The 25,862-nt window shown below is 38.1% G+C and overlaps 1 protein-coding gene across 1 annotated transcript in view; it reads left to right on the forward strand.

Moving 5' to 3' along the window:
• Positions 1 to 401: 401 nt before the first annotated feature.
• Positions 402 to 25,862, forward strand: part of LOC127624382 (cadherin-2-like) — a 64,915-nt gene continuing 39,454 nt past the window's right edge. The window contains exons 1-2 of the mRNA XM_052099183.1: positions 402 to 640; positions 3,864 to 3,972. Coding sequence (XP_051955143.1) covers positions 593 to 640; positions 3,864 to 3,972 — 157 coding nt within the window. The 5' untranslated portion in view covers positions 402 to 592. The remainder of the gene's footprint in view (positions 641 to 3,863; positions 3,973 to 25,862) is intronic.

Consider the following 25,862-nt stretch of genomic DNA (forward strand, 5'->3'; position numbering starts at 1 on the left):
ATGAGATTTTGTAATAAATAAAGCCAAATTGGACTTTTATTGAATTGGCTTATTTGGATTTAATCAACATGGAGCCTTCACAATACTTGCAGAAGCTAATAACTCCATTAGATTTCCAAAGTAGCCCACCTAGATGAGAGATGCACTTTAAATCCAGGAATTCTCAGTCCCTCCTGCCGATTAGTGGGCATTAAGGGGTTGGGGTGGGGTTAAAGAAAGAAGATTTTCCTTTTGTTGTACTGAAGCAGGCGGGGTCTTGTCTTCTTCACTGTGACTTCCGGAGGCTGAATGGGGTGACATAAGGAAAGGAGCCCCTCTCAGGCGCAGTACTGATAGCTGAGACTAGAGGGCGCCACTGAGGCGACGTTCTGCTGTTGAACTGAGAGAGTGAGCTGAGCGTCAGTTACCAGAGTGTGAGCAGCACGGATCAGTGCCAGAGAGAGAGAGAGACAGAGAGACAGAGCGAGGAACGAATCTATTGCTACATGCCGCCGTCCCTGCTGCTGCTACCTTACGGAAAATTATAACGCATCGGTCCTCAAGGAAAACGGTCAATTCTATCGGAGTCTTCATAAAGGACGGGATTTAAACGATGTACCGTTCGGGAGGCGTGATGCTGGCGCTTCTCGCGGCTGTGCAGGTAAAATACATGTCCGAAGGCGATGTGCGCGCAAGCACGGGCTCGAGGATTGCTGTAGCGATGCTACTTTACGTTTACCGGGGTTTGGCATGTTTGCAATTGTTATTATTTATATTTCGGGTTTTTGTCAGCTACAGAACAGTTCGACGCAATAATGCGTGTGCCTTATTTTCTGTGAAAATACAAATAAGAGCTTTAGTGTAATGCTATTCAAATAGGGCGATAGGTGGCTCGTAGCCATTGAATTTAGTCATATCCATGTTGGTTTCTTATGGTTAAATATTTTATATAGCATTTAGTTGGCTTCTAATGCAATTCCAGACTACGCGTTTAGGTGTGCGATGTTTCTGGAATTTTATATGGTCTGAGCAACATTGTATCAGCAGCCCGTTCAGACCGTCCCGTGCTGAACCGGAGCCAGTCGCAGACGAAATGCGGGTCGCTCTCGCTTCTTTTGGCACGAGAGTGAAAAGTTGCCCTCATGGATGTGATTAGGTCACAATGGATCTGTTCTGACTGATGAAACAAATGTAACAATAATCAGTTAATGAACAGCTCATCGAAGTGGACGCGAGGCGACTGTCTTTTTCCGTTGACTCAATCTCTTATAGTTGTGGAAATGTGAAATGTCACTGCGAACAACGGGGCTACGCGTCACCCAAATATGAACAAATCACTCTGACCTGAATCAGCGAGTGGAGAAACGAGGCGTGTTGTCAGGTTGTTGGGTCTGCTGCCCTCTAAATCGCTGAAAATGCCTAGTCTAGCAGTATTATTTGAATGCGGAGAGCAGCCAATTTGATGTTCTGTTTTCATCCACCTCGACTGAGAAATTGATGATGTAATCATGGAACCTAACGTTCGAAATTTACATAACAATAAAGTTAACATTTGGCCATCAGCCATTTGGTCCTGGTTTTAATGTTGTATTTGCGGTCAAAAGTAGCATCTCGTAAATGTCTTCCGGGGCAAGTTTTTAAGTGTAACATAAATGTCGCGTTTTACTGCCGTTAATGTTGTTTGTGCTCGTGCTGTAACGGTTCCACATGTTTAAATACCTCTGCTAGTCGGGGGGAGCGCATTCTTTCTGAGCGAGGGCTTACATTGCAGTGAATTCTTTCAGAGTGAGGCTTACATTTAAAATTCAAATTCGAATTTTTGAACCAGTAAAGGTCGGCGGCTCGCCAATCGTATTCTAATTAATCACAGACACTATAAAGCGAGAGCACAGTGTGACAGTGTCTTTATTCGATCTCCGTTGGCTTTATAGCGTCTCCTGCCTCTTTCCTCGTTTGTTTCTCAACGATTCTTCATGTCAGCAGGGCTGCTGGTGCTGCTCCATCTAGAATCATTCCCTCTGTAAGGATGTGCAGAGGCAGCATATTGCTAAGCAATTGCTGACAGGACAGTTTAAAGTCAGATTTTTAAATGCACCCCTGAAGTGCCGGATTTATATATGGGTTCTGGGGGTTATATTATCAGCAGCAAGGCAGCTTAATTGGTTGAGATAAAAAAATAATAATAATTAAAAAAAAATTATGAAGAAAGCAGTCAATTTTCCGGGTTCAATGCAAGTTAATCTCAATCGACAGCATTTGTGGCATAATTCATTATTATTATTATTAACACAAAATTAATTTCTACTTGTCTGCCCTTTTCATAAAAATAAAAAAAAGGAAAACAATCAAATCTGGGGTTTTAAAAATTAAACATTTCATCCAACTTCACTGCCTTGACAACATAATCTGCAATGTCCATAAAATGACAATTTAAGCAACTTTACAGCTCAAATAATACACAAGTATTAACAGAGTAATTCATGTAAATGCTTTCATAACATACGATTCACAGTTTTGCCTTTAAATACTCCAGCATTGGCCCCATTCCCTTCCATTTTAAGTGCCTCACTGTAACCTCGATTTTTGCCTCTTTGTTGAAGAAAAGGAGGGGACAAGTTAAAATGATTATTATTCTAATTGTATTTATATATTTATTTTTGGTAATCAACATTTTGCCACAAATGCTGTCGATTGAGATTTACTTTAACTATAACTATTAAACCTGGAATATTCCTTTAAGCAAACCTTTGGCTCTGGCAGTGACTGTTCTGCCATGGTTGATGAGGATCTTAGACTACAGCACATATTTGATCAGTTGTGTGCAGGAGGGAAATAATTCAGCATCCTTTGAGCTAACAAGTAATTAACATGTTTGATAAATTGACTATGGTCTTATTAACAAGCACAGCCAGCCGCCATCCTCTTGCGTTTGATCTTATTCCAAAATAGATAGGCCTGCTTTGGCGGACATCAGGACCACCACTCAATCCTCCTTTGATCTCTTTAACTAGAATCCACTAAAATCCAGATTTACCTTTGATTATGCTAAGATAAAGACCTTGTGTCTTATCAGATTCGCTCATGCCTTTATATAGCTACATTTATATGGAATGCCTCCATGTTCATTGTTTATTTTTCTGATGGGACTGAAGTTGAGAATGAAAGAGGCTTTGTGCTGATCGGTAGCTGTTAAACACCACTACGCTAGGTGTTCTTGCCTGTTTTAAGAGTAAGCCATAAAGGGGGTTTGTGACTGGTGTCGCTGAAGTGCTTGTGCCAGCTGTGTGTGTGTTTGTGTTTTTATTTAAGTGCTGCACCAGACCACAGTGTTCAAGGCAGACTGCGTGTAGCCTGGTCAGCTCTGCTTTTCTAACGACTCGTCCTCCTGACCTCATCAGTCTAATTACACCCACCTCAAAATAACAGATGCCCTAGTGCCACTGGAGGGCGGACAGCGGGGGGAGGGGAAATAGAAAGCACTCACTATGCTTTGGGGAAAGCAGAATCAAGAAACATTGAATAATTTAGAAGTGCACAGAATATTGTAATGGATATTGCTACAATAAACCTTATTCAATTAAGCCGATCGGCTGTAAATTAGTGGGTTATCGGTGCGAAATACAATAGTATTGCAAATTCAAAGAGTTCATTTTGAGCTTGATCAATGGACTCGACGACTCTTGAAGTCTCATCGCAGAGCTTTTCTTGAGCAGAGTTCTGCCTCATTTCCTCTGTTTATGGTGAAAGAGCACGATCATTATGTCCATCGATTCCTCCTGGGATTCTGGATATTTGGCTCTTGGCGTGGTGTATGTTGGCCCATGCTGAGGGGTGATGTGTATTAATCAGGGGATTAATTTGTCTGGTGCTCTGTCTTTCGGCAGGTGGCGGTCCAGGGCACAGAGGCGATGCCGTGTCAGCCTGGCTTCTTGGAGACACAGTACGACATCATGACCGGTGATGTCATCACTGAGGGACAAGTTCTACTCAAAGGTAAACAAGGATGTTTTCTTGAATTTGGTCTCTTAACAAATGCTGAATGCTAAAAGAAACGTGTAGCTAAGTGGTCTCATTCCACAGTGTGGTATCAACTCTGATTCTTTACAAGCCACCATTGGAAGGAGAGTGCCCTTCGGATGGGGGAAGGGTGGGGTTTTTATGTGTGTTTGTGAAATGAGGGGGGGAGGTTGAGTGTTATGGTTGCTTATAGCAGGGGGTGTTTATAGAGAGGGAGACTCAGTGTTTTGGAGGAATGTGTTTTGAAGGGTCTCAGTTTGAAATATTTGGGGGGCTGAATCGGCAAATCCTCCCATGGTTTCAAACACAGATGAATGTCCCCTGTGGTCGATGGCATTGATCGAAACAGCCCCTATCCATACAGTCAATCGATGGCACAGATATCTCCATACATTTAGTCAGTCACAGCCAAGCTGTCTATTTGCACTGGCAGGGCCGCATTTCTGCCGCGATTGTAAACCAGTTATAGCCATGGCTTATAATTCAGTCAAAATATGCAAAATATTTTTGTCTTAAAGCCCTGAAAGAGAAAAGTGCCAAATGGATAAGGGACGTGTGCCTTTTCTGGTTTGAAACATTGTGAAGTTTAACCGTGCGTTCAGACCAGAGGCGGCGAGAGCGTCAAATCGACCGGAAGTCATTCATTTACTATGACAAGAAGCGGTGCGGCGAGTCTTGGGCGGTGTGGGTGTCAGAGTAAAGTTCAAGTGCAGCCAACATTATGGAAATGTGCTTTGACGTGGTTCGGCGGCAACCTACTGGAATATAGAAGTGCTCCGCTCTAGCGAAGTCTAGTGAACACAACCGTGTAAACTTTGGTTCCCACCAAACATTCGTTTCCGAAGACAAAATGGATGAGAAACTGATTATTGCCGTGGCGGGTTTTCCCGTAATATTTGATTTGTCCCTGTTTGCTTACAGGGATATAAATAAAATAAAAAAACGATGCATGGACAAAGGTGTCTGAAATTGTTGGTGTGCCGGGTGAGTTGATGAAGTGGATATTATGGTTTATATAATATTATATAAAAAATATTTCATGAGGATATACGCTACTTGTGATATGTCGTCAAAAAGATATCACAAGTAGCAAGGTCGACATGTCTGGATGTTTTGTGGCCTCTTTAAATATAGTCCACAAAACCAAGCATTCTCAACGAACATTGCCGCCTATTTCAAATACGTCAGAGCGTCCACAAATTTTCGAAAGCATTGTTGGCAGGGCAGCCAGTGCGAATTTTGACGCTCTCACCGCCTCTGGTCTGAAGGCACGGTAACAACCAACATGTTCTTTTTATATTTCAATATTGTTGACTTATTTATTGGTGTTATGGAAGAGTGTGTCCAGAAATATGAACAGACATGGTAACGCTTTATAATAAGGTTCTATTTTTTAACATATCAGTATTAGCATTAACATGAGCTAACAATGAAAAATGCTTTTACAGCATTTAATAATTTTGGTTAAGGTGTATTTGTTAACATTAGTTAATGCACAATGAACTAACAATGAACAATTCTATTTTTATTAACTAACATTAACACATATTAATAAATGCAGTGAATAATATATTGTTCATTGTTTGTTCATGATACCTAATGCATCAAATAATGTTAACATATGGAACACTGTAAAGTGCTACCCTGTTGCTACCCATGAAGATACAGTTGTACATTGTTAGTTCACGTTAGGTCATAATGCTAACATATGGAACTTTTGATATACAAATTTATTAGTATATGTTGAAATGAACATTAACCAAGACTGGTAAGTGCTGTAAAATTATTGTACGTTGTTAGTTCATACTGTATTAGGTCTGCAACTAGTGTTGTCACGGTACCGAAATTTCAGTAGTCAGTACCGATACCTTTGAAATTTCACGGTTATCGATACCAGTTTCTATACCACAGCAAAAATATGCTAATATGGTAATGTGCTATTGAACACACCAGTTAAGTTATTTGTAATTATTTAATAATTATTTTGATAATTATTATTTTATTTTCCAGAAATTTTCAGAACAGTTTGTAAAGTTTAATTGAATTTCATCATCAAAATGGTGTCTAATCAATGAATTGAAAATATAACTTAAACATGTCATTGAATTTTTTTTGCCAAACATATATTCAACAGCAGTCTAGCTTGTGATAGTTTGATTAATTATTATTATTATTTCAGTGAATATGACATTTTACAAGTACATAAAACAGCATAAGCTCTCTGTCAACGCACCTGAAGCAGCAACCGCTCCACATTAAACGGTATGCTTACTATGTTCTTCTTTGACATGTTTATAAAGTGTTCTTGTGCGCTGGACAACTTAGGGAGAGTTTCTGCTTCAGCTTGTCTCCGTTGTTTTTCAAATGAGTTCTTATGCAACACATTTTTCACGGGGCTGTTAAGTGACGTCACTGATAGAGCTTCTCCGTGCTTGCCGCATATATCTAATCTAAACTAATCGATAATGCAATTCGTTGTCGATGATTTCTATTATCGATAATTATCGATTTTATTGATTAGTTATTGCAGCCCTAGTTCATATTAACTAATGGTAGTGTATACAGGGATGCTCACACACTCACAAATATACTGTACATGCACACAGAATTGTGACAATTACAATAAAACAGGCTTTAAATTTCACACTGAGATTTCACATATCACACCCTGAGTGGAATTTCCCAAGTGTGTGTGTGAGCCTGTATGTGTCAGGAACTGCTGAAGGCCCAGTTCTACCTTGATTTGATCTTCACTTCCTATGTCCTTCTTAGTGGAAAGGTGAGCTATCACATTGCCCACACAAACACAATGGAAGCTCTTATTTCATTACCATTACAGGCCTGTGCTCAGAAAAGCCTGTCCGGTTAGTTAGTCGATGTGAACTTGTTACGCACAGTGGCTTTTGCCAATGAATGCAAGAATTTTAATCTTTATGCACTGTTTCATTTCCCTCTCTGTATCCTCTCCACCTCCCCCCTAACTGAGCACTGGGGGAGTCTCTTGTTAAACATGAGGTAGATGTTTTGTGTCCCTGACACTCATTCATCACATCCTTTTTAGGCAAATGACTTAGGGATGAAGACTTTCTATTCTCCCCTGCAGCCTTTCTTTCACTCTTTCTCCCCCGAGTCCCTTCTTTTCTTTTTAAGTGGGACACAGGAATGTACAGTTAGTGCTGTCTCACTGACCCGACTTTGTGATTCTTACAGAAAGAATGCGCTTATGCAGTTTTTGCTGTTCTTTGGAATTTTAATTCCGCTCCAGCAATAACCCTTTATTTGTCTTTCTACAGTATTTAGTCTCCTTAGCCTCACTGATCTCCTGTTCTGTTTCTCTTTCATTTTACCTCATATCTTTTCCTGCTCACTTATAAAACAAGATACAGCTTTGAACTTTTTAAGACAAACTTGTTTTACTAGAGCAGTAATTTTGTAAAAAAAAAAAAATTTTTACCATTCCTTGATAAACCTTACTCAAGCCCTCTACCACTGAGTACAAATTTCTCTCTCTCTATGTGGCCTGCTTGTTTTCAAAGGAACTTGTTTTTCCCTCTTTATATTTTTTTAAGCAGGAGAGAGCAAATGATCAGAGGAAGATACGGTGGGTGAAAGGTGATTACTGTATCGGCGCACACACTATGTTGTATGTATACGATGTTTGTTTTTGATTACTTCCGATCAGAACAGAACTTTCAGGGCTGACTGTTTTCCTGAACAAGTAAAAGAAAAACAATGATGAGTCAACACAGAGAAGGGGAGAGAGTGACAGATAGAGTGTCTTCTTTGTCTGGGCTATGTGGGGGCTGTTGGTCATCGAGATTGGCCAATCAGGGCGTAACAGTTAGTTCATCAGCATGCGGTTCATTTCCCTTCAATGGGCTGACTGAGGTGGAATTAAAGAATGGTTATTGGAACACAGACCGTATTAGAATTGCTATGGGAGTGAGTAAGAAACGGACAGAGAGAAAGGTAGAAATCGGGGGGGTGGGCACTCCTGGTGCTTTTGTCCTTTTAGTGATTTTAAATTAAATTTGAAGTCCTTAATGAGCTGTCTAAAGATTACCAAGTGTGCTATTGTCTTATTTGTTCAGCCATCTAAATTCTTTATTGCATGTGTGTGCACACATGTGATAATGAGCTGACGTAATTAAAGAAGAATGCTATAAACTCAAGAGCAAGTTTTGCTGAAGTGGTTTGATAGCTCTCTACGTAGTTTTTCACCAAAATCTGAGTCTATATAAAGTCAGCATGGCATTTAAATAGACTATTTACTTCCTTAAGGTACTTTCTTAAAGGCATAGTTTACCCAAAAATGTAAATTCATATAATTTACTCGCCCATGTGGATCCAAACCTGTATGACTCCTGTAAGACACATTCCTGTTTCAGTGCATACTATTTTCATTGAGAAAAAAATGCTTTTTAATCTTCCAAAAACTTGATAACTTGTTCTTCCTTTGACAAGACTTTCCATTTCAGCTGATTACACTAAGGCTGTGCTGGCTCTTTGATAATGTAAACCAATAGCCTGGCTCATTATGGAATGCAATACCCACTTTTACAATACAGTCAATTTCCGGTGGCTAAAAACAACTCCCGTCATACACTGGAAAAAGGCTAACTTAAAAATGTCAATTTTTCAAGATGTCAAAAATATTAGATAATCTGAATCATTCTGACCACATTACGCCAAAAAAAAAAAATATTTTAAGGGTTAGATTAGGTAGGAATAGGTTCTTAAGGTAACAATGCAAGTTACCACTTTTTTTCAGAGCACATTTTTTCTGGTTGATTGTTTCACTCGTTAAAGTACATCACAATACAAAAGAAAAATGCCTTGCAAACGGCAATTCACATTTACCTTAAAGATCACATTGCCAGCAACTTTTCTGGATCTCCATGCTTGATGACTGGACAAATATGCACAAATGCATTCCTCATAACTGTTTATATGCAACACAAGGAGGATGCATGCTTAATTCATGACTGTTTGGAGAGGTATTGGATGTTAAAGAGGCAGAATACCACAAAAGAGAGAAAAATCTGACCTCTCTTAAGCGCAAACGGTCAAACCACTGTTGCTTCACAATCTCTCTCTCTCTCTTTCTGTAGAAATATGCAGGAACTCGACTCTCTCTCGTGAACGTGCAGACGGCCGTTAACGAAAGCCAGTGATTATAGTTTATAAAGTTATAAATATGGATATTTTTCTTTAAACAATGCATCACTTTGCTTCAGAAGGACTTTATTAACCCTCTGGGGCTGTATGGATGACTTTTTTGATGGATGAAAGGATGGATGGATGCGCTTTTTTGGGCTTCAAAATCTAAGGTACCATTCATTCCCATTATAAAGCTTGGAAGAGCCAGGATATATTTTAATATAACTCAGATTGTGTTTGGCTGAAAGAAGAAAGTAATATACAACTAGGATGGCTTGAGGGTGAGTCAATTATGGGATATTTTAAATTTTTGGGTGAACTAACCCTTTAAGTCATTGTTTAAAGTTTGGAAACAAAATATTTTGAATGAATTACTAAATATTCGGATATTTGCAAATATATAAGTAGTTTAAAACTCGATTGCGTCATTCACAGTACGCCATGCGAGTGGGTGGTTGCTACAATGCTTGTTTGGTGCTCTTTTTTCACTGTAATTTTCTGATTGGTCAATTGTTTCCCTTAAGTATAATGGGTAGTGTTAACTGGAATTCTGCTTTTTTTTAATGAAGATGACAACACAGACCGATGACTTCAACAGAACCATATATTATCAATTAACAACCTCAGAGCTCACGGTAGGGATGTCCTTTAAAGGTTTTGAAGTTATCATTAAAAATCAGTTCACTTATGGAAAAAATGCATGGGACTTTTACTTCCGGAACCAAGCTGTTGTGCTCTATTGTAGTTTTAGCAAAGCTTGCAAGATTCAGATTGCTTGAGGGTGTTTGAACGCAATGCAAATACAACCCTAAGTCTAAAGACTTTCCGTCATTCTCAATCTCATGTGCATGTGTAAGCCCCTTTTGACTGTCGGGGGATTATTATAGGGTTCTTTGGTGTCATGGCAACTGTCTGATTCTATTCTCTCAGGCTTTTTGTTGTTAGAGGTCAGATGACCCAAAAACTCTGTTGTCTCTCTGATTTTGTGCATGACTTTCTTACTCATTCTCATGCAAACACGCTCGCACACATGCTTTCAAACACACTATACAAGTTCGTACAGGATGCCCTATTTCCGTAGTAATGATGTATTCCTTCCTACTGTGCTGACCATATTGCTTGAAAGGGAGGGGTGAAGCGAGAAAGAGAGAGATGGATGAGAAAAGAGAAAATATATGGGTGTGGTTGGTGTTTTTCATACTCAGAGTATTATTGATTGTTAAATAGTTTCCTTTAGGCATAATTTACACAGTAATATTGTTTAACCACAGCAAACAGGTTATTATGTGGTATGTAAGATAATCACAGTGTGGTTACGTGGTAAGATCTAAAGATTTGATTGTGAATGAGTGTATGTAATGTGTGTTTATGTAGAAATGGTTGTAAAAGTCAGATTTTGTGTTTTTGGCCCTCACTATGTCACATACACAGTGGTCAGCTCTGCCTGACCTCTGCATGCTTGGAGATTGCGGTTGGGTGCATGCCTGGGTGACTGCGTGCTGGATCGCTATAAGAAATTGCGGGGGTGGCTGAACTACATAAGTCTGGTTTCAATCACCAGACGGAGTCAGGGGGTTTTAGTGGGGGAGGATGATGGAGAGATATGAAGGTACATTTTTGAGTGGAATGGAGATGGGTAGGACAATGATGTCAATCTGAGATTAGAACATGTTAAAAGAAGGAAAAGGCAGGCCTGAGAGCATAAGAAAAGAGTGGGGGAGAAAGAAAGGATGGAAACAAAAGAAAAAATCGGAAAGGTTATTTTATGTTTTTCTTGAGCTTATTAGAGGGTGGATGTGAATTTTCTAATCATTCTTGTATGCTTTTAGTGTGTAACATGGAAAGGCCCTTTATAATGTCAGCAATACCGTAACAATGATTCACCGTATGCATAAACAAAACACCACCATATTAAACCGGCCTAGTGAATGAATGATCCTTTTTTCTCTCTCTCTCTCGCTCTCTCTCTCTCTCTCTCTCTCTCTCTGCATAGTGTGTGTAGATGTGCTCCTATGGCTGTGGTCTCGTTCATGCTCTGCCAAATCTTTCCTTCTTCCTTCCTGCAGTAGGAAGATATGGGACACACATTGATTAATTGCGTACAGTTGTGTGTGCTGGATTTAAGTGTGTATGGTTTTGAATGACTGGCAGAAGCTTTATTAATGCTTTATTAATGTTTACATTGCCTTGACTTGTGGCATGTATGGCTACTGCATAGTTGAAGAATGTGATTTAACAAATTACTGGAATTCCAATACAACCCAGACGTTACCCCCCTTTTATCACCCCCTGTTCTCTTGCGTCGCCCTGTCTAGCCACCTATTCCAAACACCCTCCTCTTCCCCTTTTAATCTGGCTGGTATTTGTGTTATTCTAATCTTTATCCATAAAGGGTTACAGTTGTAGACGTAAGTGTGTGTGTGTGTGTGTGTGTGTGTGTGTGTGTGAGTGTGAGTTACTGTAATCTAAATGCTGTTTATATGATAATGGTGCGCTTCCTGTTTGCACATATGTATCTATATACGTATGAATATATAATGCCATCAAAATCCACTGGTTGACAGCTGTAAGTATCTTCTACCCTTCAACCCCCTAACAATCAGGATAAGCCAAGATCGGCATGTCTCAGACAAATGCGTCATGTTTTCCGCTCTCTGTAAGTCTGTGTGTGTGTACTTATTTAGTAGGGCTGCAGGATTTGGACAAAAAGTCATTATTTTTATTTATTTTCCAAATGATGTGATTGCGAATGGAACTGCAATATGAAAAACAAAACAATAGGAAGTGATTCCTTTTTAGTAAAATTGGTAATTTTTTGCCCATTTTCTACTTGGGCTACTCTTTGAGGGTTTACACTTGAGTCCTCTTAAAAAGAAAACTCAATATCCTATTTTCTCAATTTCCAAACATAAAAAACAGTTTCCCATAATATCTGAACTCTGTATGTCCATACAATGGAAGTGAATGGGTGCCAAAATCTTGAAGCTCCAAATCATGCAAATCAGCATAGAAGTAATCTATAAGGCTCCAGAAGTTAAATCAATATCTTCAGAAGCTATATGATAGTCATGGCTGAGAAACAGATCAATATTTAAGTCTATTTTACTATAAATTCTCCTCCATGCTCAGTCAGTAAATGATGAGAGAATTTTAATTTTTGGGTGAACTATCCCATTAATGCTTACAAATTACGTTTACAAATAGAGCCTCATTGTAAAGTGTTACCCCTTTATATATATATATATATATATATATATATATATATATATATATATATATATACCCCATATATATATATATATGGGGTTATTCTGTAGTAATTATAATAAAACACTAAATTCAAGGAAAATAATAACACCAAAAAATACGTTAACCTAAAAATATGCTTATGCGTTCAGAAATATTTTTCAACATCAACTTGATGACAAATATTAAGGGTTAGATCAAGTAAAAATTGCACAATTGCACATTTCTAATTTTTGCGGTGTATATAAAAAAATACAATAAACAATAGAAGTCTGCGGAATGTCCCCATTAAGCAGTTACAGCAGTTACAGTAGGATTGTCTACATCAGAGAGAAAGGACAGCTGGACTTGCATGTGTCCAGCTCTGGTCTGGATCAGGTTTCTGCCGTATTTGAATGAACACTCTGGTCCCGTCATTATTACACCCTTCCATTCCTTCTCCTTCCCTTCCCTTCACACCTCTGCTTCTGTTATCAACTCGCTCGCCTATTTAGGTGTGTCAGCAGCTAAGCGAGGAGAGAGTGTGAAGTGGAATTTTTGCATTTCCCACAAGATGGAGGGATATATTTGGATCCTAGGGTAAAGCTAGCTTGATCATAATACAGGACAATGGATTGCAGCTGTGCCCGATTTGGGTCCACTTCTTTAAGGCACACACACAACAGGAGAGAAGGGGATGGCGATAAAAAATTATTTCTCTAGAGTTTAATGAGAAAAGACATTTGCTGGCACAGGAGTTGGCACAGGTGAAGGAGGTGATAATTGGAATGACTCATGCGACTTCTGTCATAGGGACAGTTCACCCAAAAAGGACTATTCTATTATTATTTATTCACCTTCATGTTTTTCTTACCATTATGACTTTCTTTCTTCCATGGAACACAAAAGGAAATGTTTGGAGGTATGTTAGTCTCAGTCACCATTTACTTCATTGCATCTTTTTTCCATACTATGAAAGTGAATGGTGACTGTGGCCAACATTCTTCCTAACATCTCCCTTTGTCAGTCCAAACCTGTATGACTTTCCTTCTTCCATGAACCGCAAAAGGAGATGTTTTGCAGTATATTCTCAGTCACAAGTCACATTCATTGCATTTGTTTTGCCAATGGTGGTGACTGAGGCCAACATTCTACATAACCCTTAGTTGGTATATCCCTGGATGACTTCTGTTTTCTGTGAAACATTAACTGAGATGCTTATAGACAGGATGTTAGCCTCAGTCACCATTCACTTTCATTGCATTCCATTTCCATACAATGGAAGTGAATAGTGAATAAGGCTAACATTCTGCCTAACATCTTTTGAGTTTCACAGAAAATAGAAAGTCCTAGGGGCTTGGAGCAACATTAGGGCACATAAATACTAAATAATAATGATAATTTGAATGTTTGGGTGAACTAGCCCATTAAAACCATCAATAAAGTGGATCTGTTTGTACAACATTCCTCTGAGGGTCCATCTAAAAAACGTACATCTCTGACATCATCTCAGACTCGTCTTGATATCTGTTTCTCTCTCCCTGCCTGCCTCCCTGATATTCCTGTCTTTGTGTTGTATTGTCTCACCCTTTCCTTTGAAGCATCGTTTAATAGTGTACGCTCTCGTGTTTTTTTCACTCAGCCGTTCCTCAAAGGAGAGGCGCTTTTGTTGTGTTCTCCGTCTCCCTTTTTCTGAGCCTCACTTTTATTCCATTATCACCTTTCCCTCTTTTATTTTCAGGATACTCTATCACCTGTGTGAATGCCTCGGTTAATGTGGCTGCCACTCATGTAATGCAATGTTCTTTAAATGTTAGTGGAGCATTACGGCTGTGTTATTACAATGTTTCCCATATGGCCAGAGAGGTGAGAGTGTGGGCTTCCCTCGAGCAAGATTTATTAGCCCCATATTGATGTCCTTGGGCGTTGACGATTGATTTGACATGGCCGACATTGTTTTGTGAGCCTGGGGGAGGTGTTTTGTGTGAGCATGCATCCGAATGAAACTCTATTCCTCCCCCTTTTTTTCAAAAAACCATTCGCTTTTGCTCCCGAGCTACAGGCCTTAGGGTTGTCAGGGGCGACCAGCATGGCGCTAGGCAACCTGGCCTAATTCGTCCCATTTGGCTGAGCGCAGTTGCGCAGGGAGTATTGTTCCTGAGTCAACAGAAAACTAGCCCCGCAAACGTGACCGTTCAGCTGGATCTTTAACTTCTAGTACAAATCAGAAGCGTATGTTTGTCTAGAATAGATGTCTGATATTTCCGTCCGTGTCTTACATCTGTTCATAGTTATGTAATTTGAGAATTTTGAAATACATCTCTTGCTTATTTTCATTCTGCTCAGTTGGCGATAATCCTGACACACACACACACATCCCCCCTGGCACTAACACACATATCAAAGTACTAAGTCCGCCCTTGTCCGCAATACTGTATCCCACTGTCTCCCCAGCTGTCACCATTCAAACACACACACAGAAGCTGACATACTTATGCTAGCAGACATAAATTACAACATGCACAAAATGTGTTCATTCTTTCTCTGACAGACATTTAAAGATGCGTGAATATCCTCTCAACCACGAACACGTGTAACTTTATTCCCTAGATTTGCCTTTCTGTTCTCGCAAAGACAAATCACTGTCGCACACACACATTCACAACCTCCACTGCGGCTTGGTTATCTGGGTCAGTGCCTGTACAAATCTCATTACACTCCAGTCTGCCATCCTGATGCATTATGGGTAACGTAGTACAGACCAAGTATTTCAAACAGCACCTCAGACATCAGGTTTACTTGCACTTTCCAAAATCCTGTTTGCATGAAATTAATTTAGCAGAAGTTCACTTAAGCATTTTTAGTAGGTATACTCTTTCTCTGGCTGTCTCTCTGTGCCTTTTGCAAAATGGTGTCATATTGAGCAGCTCACAAAGGAGCGTTGATAGTGAAAGCCGATTCCGTCGCTCATTTTGCACTGTGTGTATTTGAGTACCCTCTCTAGAGTCATGTTTCACGTGGTTTCATTGTCACACCTCAGGACAGGTAATTCTTCATTCACCCTACTCACAAACACATTCTGTATCTCTATTTTCTGGGTCCACAATTAGTCTGTTTCTCCCTGAACTGCAGGATCTAATGGGCATCTGCTACAAACAGGAGGTTATGGATTTCTGCTAGCGAAAAAATCTAAACAATTATGCATCCTCATTACGTTTGAGTGTGCGTGTAATAGAAAATGTGGTTTGTTGACAATTCATTTTCATTGTATTGTTTCCTTTCAAAGTTATCAGAGTCTCAATGCTGATTTTTGTCCTACGTCTAGGATATGTTACAAAATGTTTTCCCTCAGGGTCACATAGGCATCACATAAGTGATCCTGCCAAACAATGTTCTCGGTTTTGTGTTACTGTTTCTCTGTGAATTTGAGTGTGGGTTTGTGGCTTCTTTTTTTATTTCATTTGTCTCTGGAAACACACCTTTATTGGCGCAGCTCTGTCAAACGCTGTTTTGTCACCCGGTGTGTCAGATGAAGAGATCAAAGAGAAAGAACCGCTCTTAAACAAATTACGTCTTGATACAACACATGCACACACACTAAATTCTATCGGGGCTTGTGCCCAAATCACTATTATTTTCTGGGAACTCAAGTCTAATCCTGGTTATCTCTTCTTTTGTTTTGCAGTTTGCTTTTTCAATCTATTGTTTTTAAGTACATTTTCACAATTGCGTGCATCAACACGCTGGGATATATAGTACAGAAAGGCTGGGATGTTGTTTTTTCTTTTCTTTTTTCTGGACCGGAAGAGCAGCTCTGTTTAAAAATTAGAATGATGAACGCTGTACATTAGCTTGGTTGGTTTTGGATTAGATCTTCATTTATCTGTTTCTTTTCTCACAACGGTGTGTTTGTGTGCTCATCCTGGTTGTCTCAACCGAGACAAGAAAATGAGTCTCATTCATGAAACTTTCTTAAATATATGAGTACATTTGGAGTAATTTGCGTGTAAAATTTACCTTCCCGAAAAATTTCTGCCAGATTCACAAAAGCTTCGTACTCATCAGATTTGTTAGTAAAACATGTGCATGTTAATGAGTTCCAAACATTCAGAAATAGGAAATAAGAAAAATTAGACCGTGTAGGTATTCATTTTATCTATACCAAGTCTATCTAGAAATTATCTAGAAATCAATATCTATAAATTATCAAGTTTATCATGAAAGTACTGATCATGTATATCAAACAATTTGTGTGTATATTCATAAACCCTTGCAGATAGAGATGCAACCTCCAGCGGTTCACACTGAGCAGCGCAACAATATGAAATCATTTATCATTACAATCCAACTCGCAAAGTTTGTCAAAATGAACGCTTGCCAAGTGTTGCTATAGATGCAGTACACTAGAAACACGTCACAGAACAAAGCAATAATTTGTGATCTATCTGAATCATCATGGTAAAAGGAGCGGTGGATGTTTGATTCCCCATATATAGCCTCTACATATGATTTGAAATGAAGCGCCCGTAACGGTCACGTAACTAACACTTTTTTATGGGTAAAAAGAAAAGAAAGGAGACTGTTCATCAACATGCGCATGCCGAGGACAGTTATGGTCTAAAGCCGATGTTTACATTGCATGATGGATGAAGTTGAGCTACAATCACACACTTTACAATCGTACTGGAATATTACCGCTGTCTTGTATATCAGTCTCCGTGTTTTTAACCTGTCATGTTCAGTTGGAGCACGCCACACACGTGCAACTGATCAGATCAGGAGCGGCATTGAAGCACTATGAATTATTTTTCTCTTCCTTATTCAGCCTTTGGTGGATTTACAACTTATCTAACTGTAGCGTTTGCCGTATTCTTTGCCAAATCTCGATTTCTCGATTAAAAAAAATTAAATAATTGTCAAAATGTAAATTCGAATTAATCGTAAAATTTGCCCAGCCCTATGTTTATCTGTCCTGAATGTGTCCCGACAGCAGCGAAATATCACCCCTCAACTGTTAATCAACCGCTGCGCTAAAACAAGGATTTAAACATTGAAGGTAACGAGTGTTATCACAGATAAGGAGCACAAACAACTGCAACTCAGGTTAATAAAGGTAATCCACTTAAATAATAGATAAATCTGCTCTAAATGTCCTGTTAGTGCTTAGATTTAATTACAGATGCATCTGGGAGAAACAGTGCAGCATTTATTACAAGCTTACATTGTCTTTTCTGACTTTGTTGTTCTTAATTTCATGCAGACACAATTACATTGATTATTGTGTGTCATCATGAAATCAGAGACCCACCCCTCAAAATCTGAACACAAGTTGTCACAGGAGATGTGTCTCACATGACCACATGTGATCAGATCACCCAAAGCGCATCTTAATACCTGTTGTAAACGGGGTCTTAGTCCTTGGTGTATGTTGCATTACAGACATTTGTTTGGTACAAAAAACCTTTCAACACTCATGCTTGAGTAGTTTGAACATTTCTAAATAGAGAACGGGTAGTTGAGCAATGTTGGTAAATTACAGTGTGATATGCATTCAGCTGTGTGAGAGGCTGTGCAGATGTTTGTAATTGTTTGCTGTTTGTAATTTCCCGTCATTCTTTCTGATACACAATGAAGAGCGATTACAATGGTCAGTATGATTGACCTAAGGGAGTCTTCAATCACTCACTCAATATACACACATGCACATAATCTGAAGCCTTTATAATCCCCTTCTCCCTCCGTCTACCTCCAATTAATGATTTCTGTGGTTTACCATCCATTTGGCTTCAAATACCAAACACTTGTGCAGGCAAGTGTGTGTGTGTGTGTGTGTGTGTGTGTGTGTGTGTGTGTGTGTGTGTGTGTGTGTGTGAGCCTGTATTTATCACTTTGTGGGGACCAAATGTCCCCATAAGGATAGTAAAACCCGAAATGTTTGACCTTGTGGGGACATTTTGTCGGTCCCCATGAGGAAAACAGCTTATAAATCATACTAAATTATGTTTTTTGAAAATGTAAAAATGCAGAAAGTTTTCTGTGAGGGTTAGGTTTAGGGGTAGGGTTAGGTTTAGGGGATAGAATATAAAGTTTGTACAGTATAAAAACCATTATGTCTATGGAAAGTCCCCATAAAACATGGAAACACAACATGTGTGTGTGTGTGTGTTTGTGTGTGTGTGTGTGTGTGTGTGTGTGTTTGTTTGTATATTGATTGTGTGATTTGAGTGAATCATTCTTAGAGTCAGTTCTTTTTAATTAGTCAAACTTCATTTTTGTTCTGATTGATAATACAACATGTAGCAATACAGACATACTTTTGTGATAATATGAAATCAAAATGTACCCTATTTATTTTCTTAAAAATAGTTCCTGGTTTTATTGTTTAATATTCATAAGTGCACATTATTCTAAAAAATGTCTATATTAAATCTGATGAAAAAAAAAATGTAACTTCAGAAGTCCCAGCCTACATTATTTTTCAGTGAATACTGAAAAATAGTCACTCTGTTTCACTCTGAAATACAGCTCATTACAACAATGAAATGCTTTGTGGATGCTGTTTTATGCTGTCCTTAAATACACTTCTATAAATCTAGTAACATTAATAATTAAATAATTTCTTTATATTTTAAGGCTTTATTAAATTCTAGTACTTTAGACAGGAGTTTTAGACTTGATAGTATGGAGAGTAGGCAGGGGGAGAAGATTCCTACTGTAATAAATGTCCATTGATGCAGCAAATTTTGTGACCTAGTCAGTATCTCCAAAGGCAATGCTGTCACAAAAGCAATCGTCTGGGTTTTCTAACCTAAATAATAGTAATTGTCATGGACATTTGGTCACATATTATAATAGACTCCTTGTTATAGTGCAATTACATGAGGAAATACAGAGTAATAGCTATAAACATGCAATATAGTCATGTAATCAAATTACACATTGTTATTATGATTTTAATATATAACTTTATTGTGTTATGCAGTATGTTTAACATGGAATCTGTACATTTCCCAAATGTTTTATATAAATAAGCCCAGAAAAGGGCAAACGCACACAAGGTTTATGGCTTTGATTACGGAGCCATTTACTGTTTCATGGTCTGATGTGTTTTAAACCATTTCTAGTTAAAAAAGGATTTATATTAAAAACAATATTCTATCATGTACTGAATAGGGATGCACCTGGATCGGTATCAGCTCCGATACTGAAGCTTGTAGACGAATCAGGTATCGGTCAGACGAGCCCGATTCAAATCCGATACTGTGTGTTAGTCATGTTCAGTACTGTAAAGCTAAAAAAAAATACATAAAAGAACAATAAAAACACAATTAAAGTAGTTCATATGACTCATGCATTTTATTAAAAGCCACTTGAAGACATGTGATGGTGCTGCTCTGTTTACACACACACTCGCGGCTATATTTAGCCTTCACACGGTGGGCAATATTTGACTGCTACTCACGAACAACATCTCAAAAAGTTTGGTTCACTTATAATATGTATTTAGAATGGCACAGGAGGTGTTTTTTTTTGTTGTCGTTTTTTCTTGATTTTGGGTGAACCATCCATTTAAGGGTGGGAGGTGAATTTAAATAAATGCCTATGGTATTACATTTTATATTACAGGTATTAATTTGGCAGACACTTTTATCCATAGCAACTTACACTATAGTGCATTCAAGGTATACATTTTATCTGTTTGTGTATCCCCTGTGAATAAACTCATGACCTTGGCGTTGCTAGTGCCATGCTATGGAAGTGTAGCTACAGGAACACGATACAGCCTTCAGACATTGCATGCCTAATGTACTAGGACTATTGTGATTTACTGCTGGATCGTTCATAAAAGATCAAGAAATGCTTGGCAAAAATCGTAAGTGCAAGAAGTTTTTCCTTTAAAACGCATCCGTTTGTGTTTAAATTATTCAATTTTTTTTTTAAGACAACAGTGAAAACAGTTTGGTGTGTGTGTAGAGAAAGCAGTGGAATGCACTACCTGCTTTAGGGTTTTCTTAGGAGCGAAGTGGCGTGGCGCCCCTGCCATATGCTGTGTGTGTGTTTGTGTGAGTGTGGGTCTGTGCATGGTTATAAATCCTAAATCCACACAGCATCAATCTAGCAGGGTCAGGGGTTAAAATGACTTTGCACGCATGTGTGTATGTACAAACATACACACAAAGCTGGACCACTGAACTGAAAAAAATACGATTGGAAAAAAACCCTAAAAGCCCTTAGTGCTATTACAATGCAACGTGAATAATTGAGTTTGTCTATGACAGAGATTATTCAGTGAATACCAGAAAAGAAAGTGTTTGTTTTTTGTTTGCTTTTTAAGATTCAGTATTTTTTATGTGTCTATTTTGTAGATGTATGGGCATTAATGGATAGAAGCTGAAAAAAGCTCAGGGAGTGAATTGCGGTTTATAATTGTATTAAATATAATTGTTTGTACTTTAATATGATATTTAGCATCCATGATATGTAAGAAACTTCATTATTCTCTGATTTTGAAGTATTTGCATGTAAATTATCTTTTAAGTCCAAAACATTAAAATGCTAACTGTTGTCACTTGCTGTGGGAAGCAACCTAGTTACCCTTTGAAAAGAGTACTGTGGAAGTACCATGGTGCATTGATGGTATCAGATGGTCATACCTTGGTACTCGCACAGAGATATGAGGCTACAGTTTCCTGTTCTTAGGTTTGCCCATTCTGATGGTTGATGTGAACATTAACTGAAGCTCCTGACCCATATCTGTATGATTTTAAACATTACACTGCTGCCACACGATTGGCTGATTAGATGTACAGGTGTACCTCCTGTAATAAAGTGGGCGGTGAGTAGGGCTGGGTATCGTTCCAAAAATGTAGATACCGATATCTTGACTTCAATACGGTTTGTTTGCTAAAAGTTAACCTTACCTGTAGTTGTCCCAGTCATAGCCCAGTCACTGCATTCATCAGTAGTTTTGGAGGAAGCTCTGTGGCAGGAGGATGCTGAGAGGATGACTGTACAGGCTCGGTCAATCAAAGATGGAGCAACTTTATGCTCTTAAGTTTATTCTGTGCACTGTCAAGTGCTTCATCAGATTTGTCGTGTTGCCGGTCTTGGCAGCAATTATCTTGTCGCAAATATTGCATTGCGCGCTGTTGGCATCGAGCCTGGTGAAATGTAGCCACACTTTTGATCTTTTCCATATATCTTTTACATCTATGGGGCTTGAGACGCATACACACTAGAGCAGGGGTGCCAATACGTTGATCGCGATCTATCAGTCGATCGCAAAGGCAATGCTGGTAGATCGCACAAAATTTAAATGTGCTTTTGTTACATTTTAATAAAAAAAAAATTTGACCAGGCGAGATTTTTGTTTATTCAGTTGCCATGACAACTAGTTTCGGGCCTTCCAAGGGCTTCTGAGAATAGAGCGCGAAATTGCGAAGCTAGCAGTGTTTGAGACAGGCTACCAGCAGCTACTTCAGAATAAGGTAAATGCCCTGGCTATTGTAATCTATTGTGCTGTATGTGGTTTGGGTTTAGTGTTAAAACTGAATGATATCAACATTGAACATTACATATATTTTTTTTTTTATTAATTACAAGATTAATTCCATAAAGGCATACATACAGTGGTCCCAACAAGCATTTAAAAAGAAAATGAAACTGTGTTTTTTTTAGTTGGTAGATCTTATTGAGTTGGCCATTTAAAAAGTAGATCATCATGCAAAAAAGTGTGGGCACCCCTGCACTACAGCCTCATGTGTGAGCCCCGTCTCTGGGCATAACCGGCATAAACTAGTGTTTTTCCTTAATGCCTAAACACAGCCAATCACCGGCACTTTTAGATTTGGGCACATCTAGCATGCTAGATGCTTATCACTGACGTTGACGAGATTAACCCCTTAGGTATCAAAATTTGGCACCGAATGACGTTTACCTTAAAGCACTATGGGGAAAGTCAAACACGTCAAATTACCATTGTGTCAAGGTTGATTACCACTTTTTGAATACCACAAATGTTTTTAATTGTAATTTTGTTTTTACTGTGACAATGTTTGTCAAGTTCCAAATAAAGAGAAAATTATACAAGAGGAAGTAGTTTTCATTTATAAAGTATTTAAATTCAATGACTGGATTAAAAAAAATGGCATTACAATATGGTTATTTAATATATAAACCAATATTTTTTATACATCGTTATCATGATAAAACATTTTTGATATCGTGATATAACATTTTTGGTCATATCACCTACCACTATTTCAAAGAATGCCATGGTATTACCATGGTACATGCCCAAAAACAAACTGTATTATCATGGTTCTTAAATTGTCATACTAATTAGATTACCTTGTGGTATTTACATGGTTCTGAAAGGTACTTTAAATAATACCAGATAATTGCCTCAGCACTTAATTGATACTCATTAGATTATTTTATGATTTTTAGTAAGATGGTGCTGAAATTTCTTTTAAGAATTGTATAGATACTTTAATGCTACTTAGTAGATTTTGCATGATAATTAGATATATCGATATTCACATGGTGCTGAAAGGTGCTTAAAAATACCATTGTATTATAGTGGTACATTTTATTAGTGGATATTTATTTACAGATTACCCATTCCTGTGATGGTTCACATGGAGTGAACAAATTAAATACAGCTTCTGTTCTCTGAAAGCATAATGTATTGATGTGCTAATGTGTAATATTATGGTTCTCTGTACATGTGTGTGCAAGCATGCATGCATTTGCATGTGATCAAGTCATTTAACAGGATGAAATTGAACTTAATCAGGCGTGATATTCGTTATGTTCGTTTGATCTAAATTAAAAATGTGAACATATGAGGGAAGACAGGAGAGGATATTTTCAGAGGGATGATGTTAGGGGAATAAACTTTTAATTTGAGAGAGACAGCATGGGGTGAGTAGATAACAACGGTATGTTGTAAGTTGTACTTTTGGATCAAAGGCTGAGGTGATTCACATTAACAGAGGAACACATAAAAGCGGCTGTTACTCTCTTTTATAACATTTTGGCAACTAATCAATAGCCATTGGCTCAATATAGGAACTACATATTGTTTTGCTTTCTGAAAGAGATAATGAATCCCTTTATGAGCTGAAAAGCTCTAACAGTTAATGTGCACTTTGATTTTAGAATTTATTTATTTCCCACTGGTGTTTTATTTCAGTCTATTTAGGTATATGTGTGAATATGTCTGTCTTTCTGTGTATTTGTGGCTGTGGAAGTGCATTTGAGTTAAACCTAAGTTCCCATGCACACTGTGGGACATGCTTGAGCAATGGGGCCATTAGAGGAAATTTACCCTAAAAGTCATGGAAACGTAGGCAATTATAGGCAGGTGGTACAAAAGGCAGCTATGCTCAATTCAAAGTGGGGTACTAAGTGACACATCCATCTGAATTCCTTCACAGAAAGCCTCAGTATTTCTCTGAGACCATGCAACTCCAAACGACTACATTAAGACAGCTATTTTATGCTCCCTCATGGGGGTGGAGGGGGTAAACAAAAGCATTTTCCCATTACCTCCCTCATTTATGTCTTGCTGCTACTAAAATCTAGCACCAGTTGTGGCCGACTTATATTAAAAAGAAGTAAGAGGCCCATTGGGAGGGAGTAGCGAGGACATTTTGAGCGGTAAAGAAGTGAAGAGGGAGTGAGTGAGATTTTCAAGAGTTGGTGTTGAATGCTAATGGCTGAAAGAGATTGCTTGCGGAGCATATCACACCTCTGCTATCTCACCAAATGAGGACTTAAGCTTGAATGTGTTTGTGTCCATGTCCTCATTTGTGCTGTCTTGAAAAAGTATTGGTATATATATCATAGAGATTGACCGATTTATCGTTTTATCAGGTGGTGCTAGGTTTGTTTGCAGTGTCTAAATCTGCCGTAATTGAAAAATATTCAGATTTTTATCCCTACTTTAATGTAAATTTTGTTATTTTGGTTAGATAATCATCAAGTGTTCTAAATTGAAGCAAAAACATGTAAAAAAAAATATGAGTATATGGAAACACAACACGTCAACTCAATTCACAACTTTATATGGTAAATAATAATAAAATACTTAATCTGGTGACTAAAAAAACGAATTTAAAAAAGTTCCCAGATTGTTTGTTGTGAAAAGTCCTGTATTATGCACCAAATCATATATTTTTTTTCTGGTTACTGTTAGGGTTGTAAATCGGACTGTTCATCACGATAAGATTTATCGATTCTCTTGGTATGCAATCCGATATTTGCCAATACTTCAAAGTCTGACACAATACGATTTCGATATTCCGATATTATATGCCTATTTTGCATAATCAATTACATTTTTGTTTGCCCTCAAATGCAACCAAAATATAATTCAAGTATTTTTTGATCTCTTTGAGAAGTGCAAATTTAGTATTCACATTGGGGCATCCACAACAAGATAAGGTACTTCAGATGTTGAAAAAATATACAGATAATAATAGAAAAAATTACTTCACACACAAGTGAATCATCAATCATTTGATTGCAGCTTATTTTTTCAGTTTAATCCAATTCAAAATACTTACATACCCATGACATGTTTCTAACTATCTGTGCTATCCGTGGTTTTCTTGGCTACAATTTCCACAGTTGTAATGAACAATTCTGTTACAGTTAACTGGGATAAATGTTAGCAAGGGTGTTGATGTGTAGACGTATCTTATAACTAATAATAGTGCTGTGCAGCAGGTGATTTCCTTCATTAGAGTTATTCAGAATGTCGGCGTTGTCAAGATGATTCACACGATGGTTGAACTGTTCCATGGTACTTTAAAATAGCAAATTCTCATGTAAAATACAAATGGGTCGCATGAGCAATGATATCGATGGAAGCCCGAATTAATCGCGCATGTGAGCCACTCTGTATATGTCACGAGAGCTTGACACGCACGCACGGATAGCAGAGTGCAGTTTGGCTTCACACATCCTTGTCCCACATGAAAGTGTATTTAGTGCTCATGATGTGAAATTAATATAACGTGAAGTTGCTTCATCGCCTGACAGAAATGCGTATGGACGTGGCTGACTTGAGAATATTTAAATAAAGGTGCATTTAAAAAAAAATCTATATCAATATTTATGAGCTGGATCGATAACATTGGATCGTTGGTTATTAATCGATGAATCGTTACACTCCTAGTCGGCATGTAGTGTATAGCTACTTCATTTAATTCTCTTTAGATTAGAAACCATTTACTCTCAAGTGTCCACTCACCTTCACTCTGTCTCTTATAGCGGTCATGCCAGATTATTATTTTTTTAATAATTTTATTATCTACTCTGAGATCCTCTAATAATGTAAGTAAAGTTTTTTTGTACCAAAACAGTAATAATTTTGTAATAGTTAATCATATTCCATCCTGTCTCTGGCCATCTGTCTGAAACACTCGGTTTTGGCTTAAAGGGCACCTATTATGCCCCTTTTCACTAGATGT

Source organism: Xyrauchen texanus, chromosome 30 (genome assembly GCF_025860055.1).
Source record: "Xyrauchen texanus isolate HMW12.3.18 chromosome 30, RBS_HiC_50CHRs, whole genome shotgun sequence".
Taxonomy (NCBI): Eukaryota; Metazoa; Chordata; class Actinopteri; order Cypriniformes; family Catostomidae; genus Xyrauchen; species Xyrauchen texanus.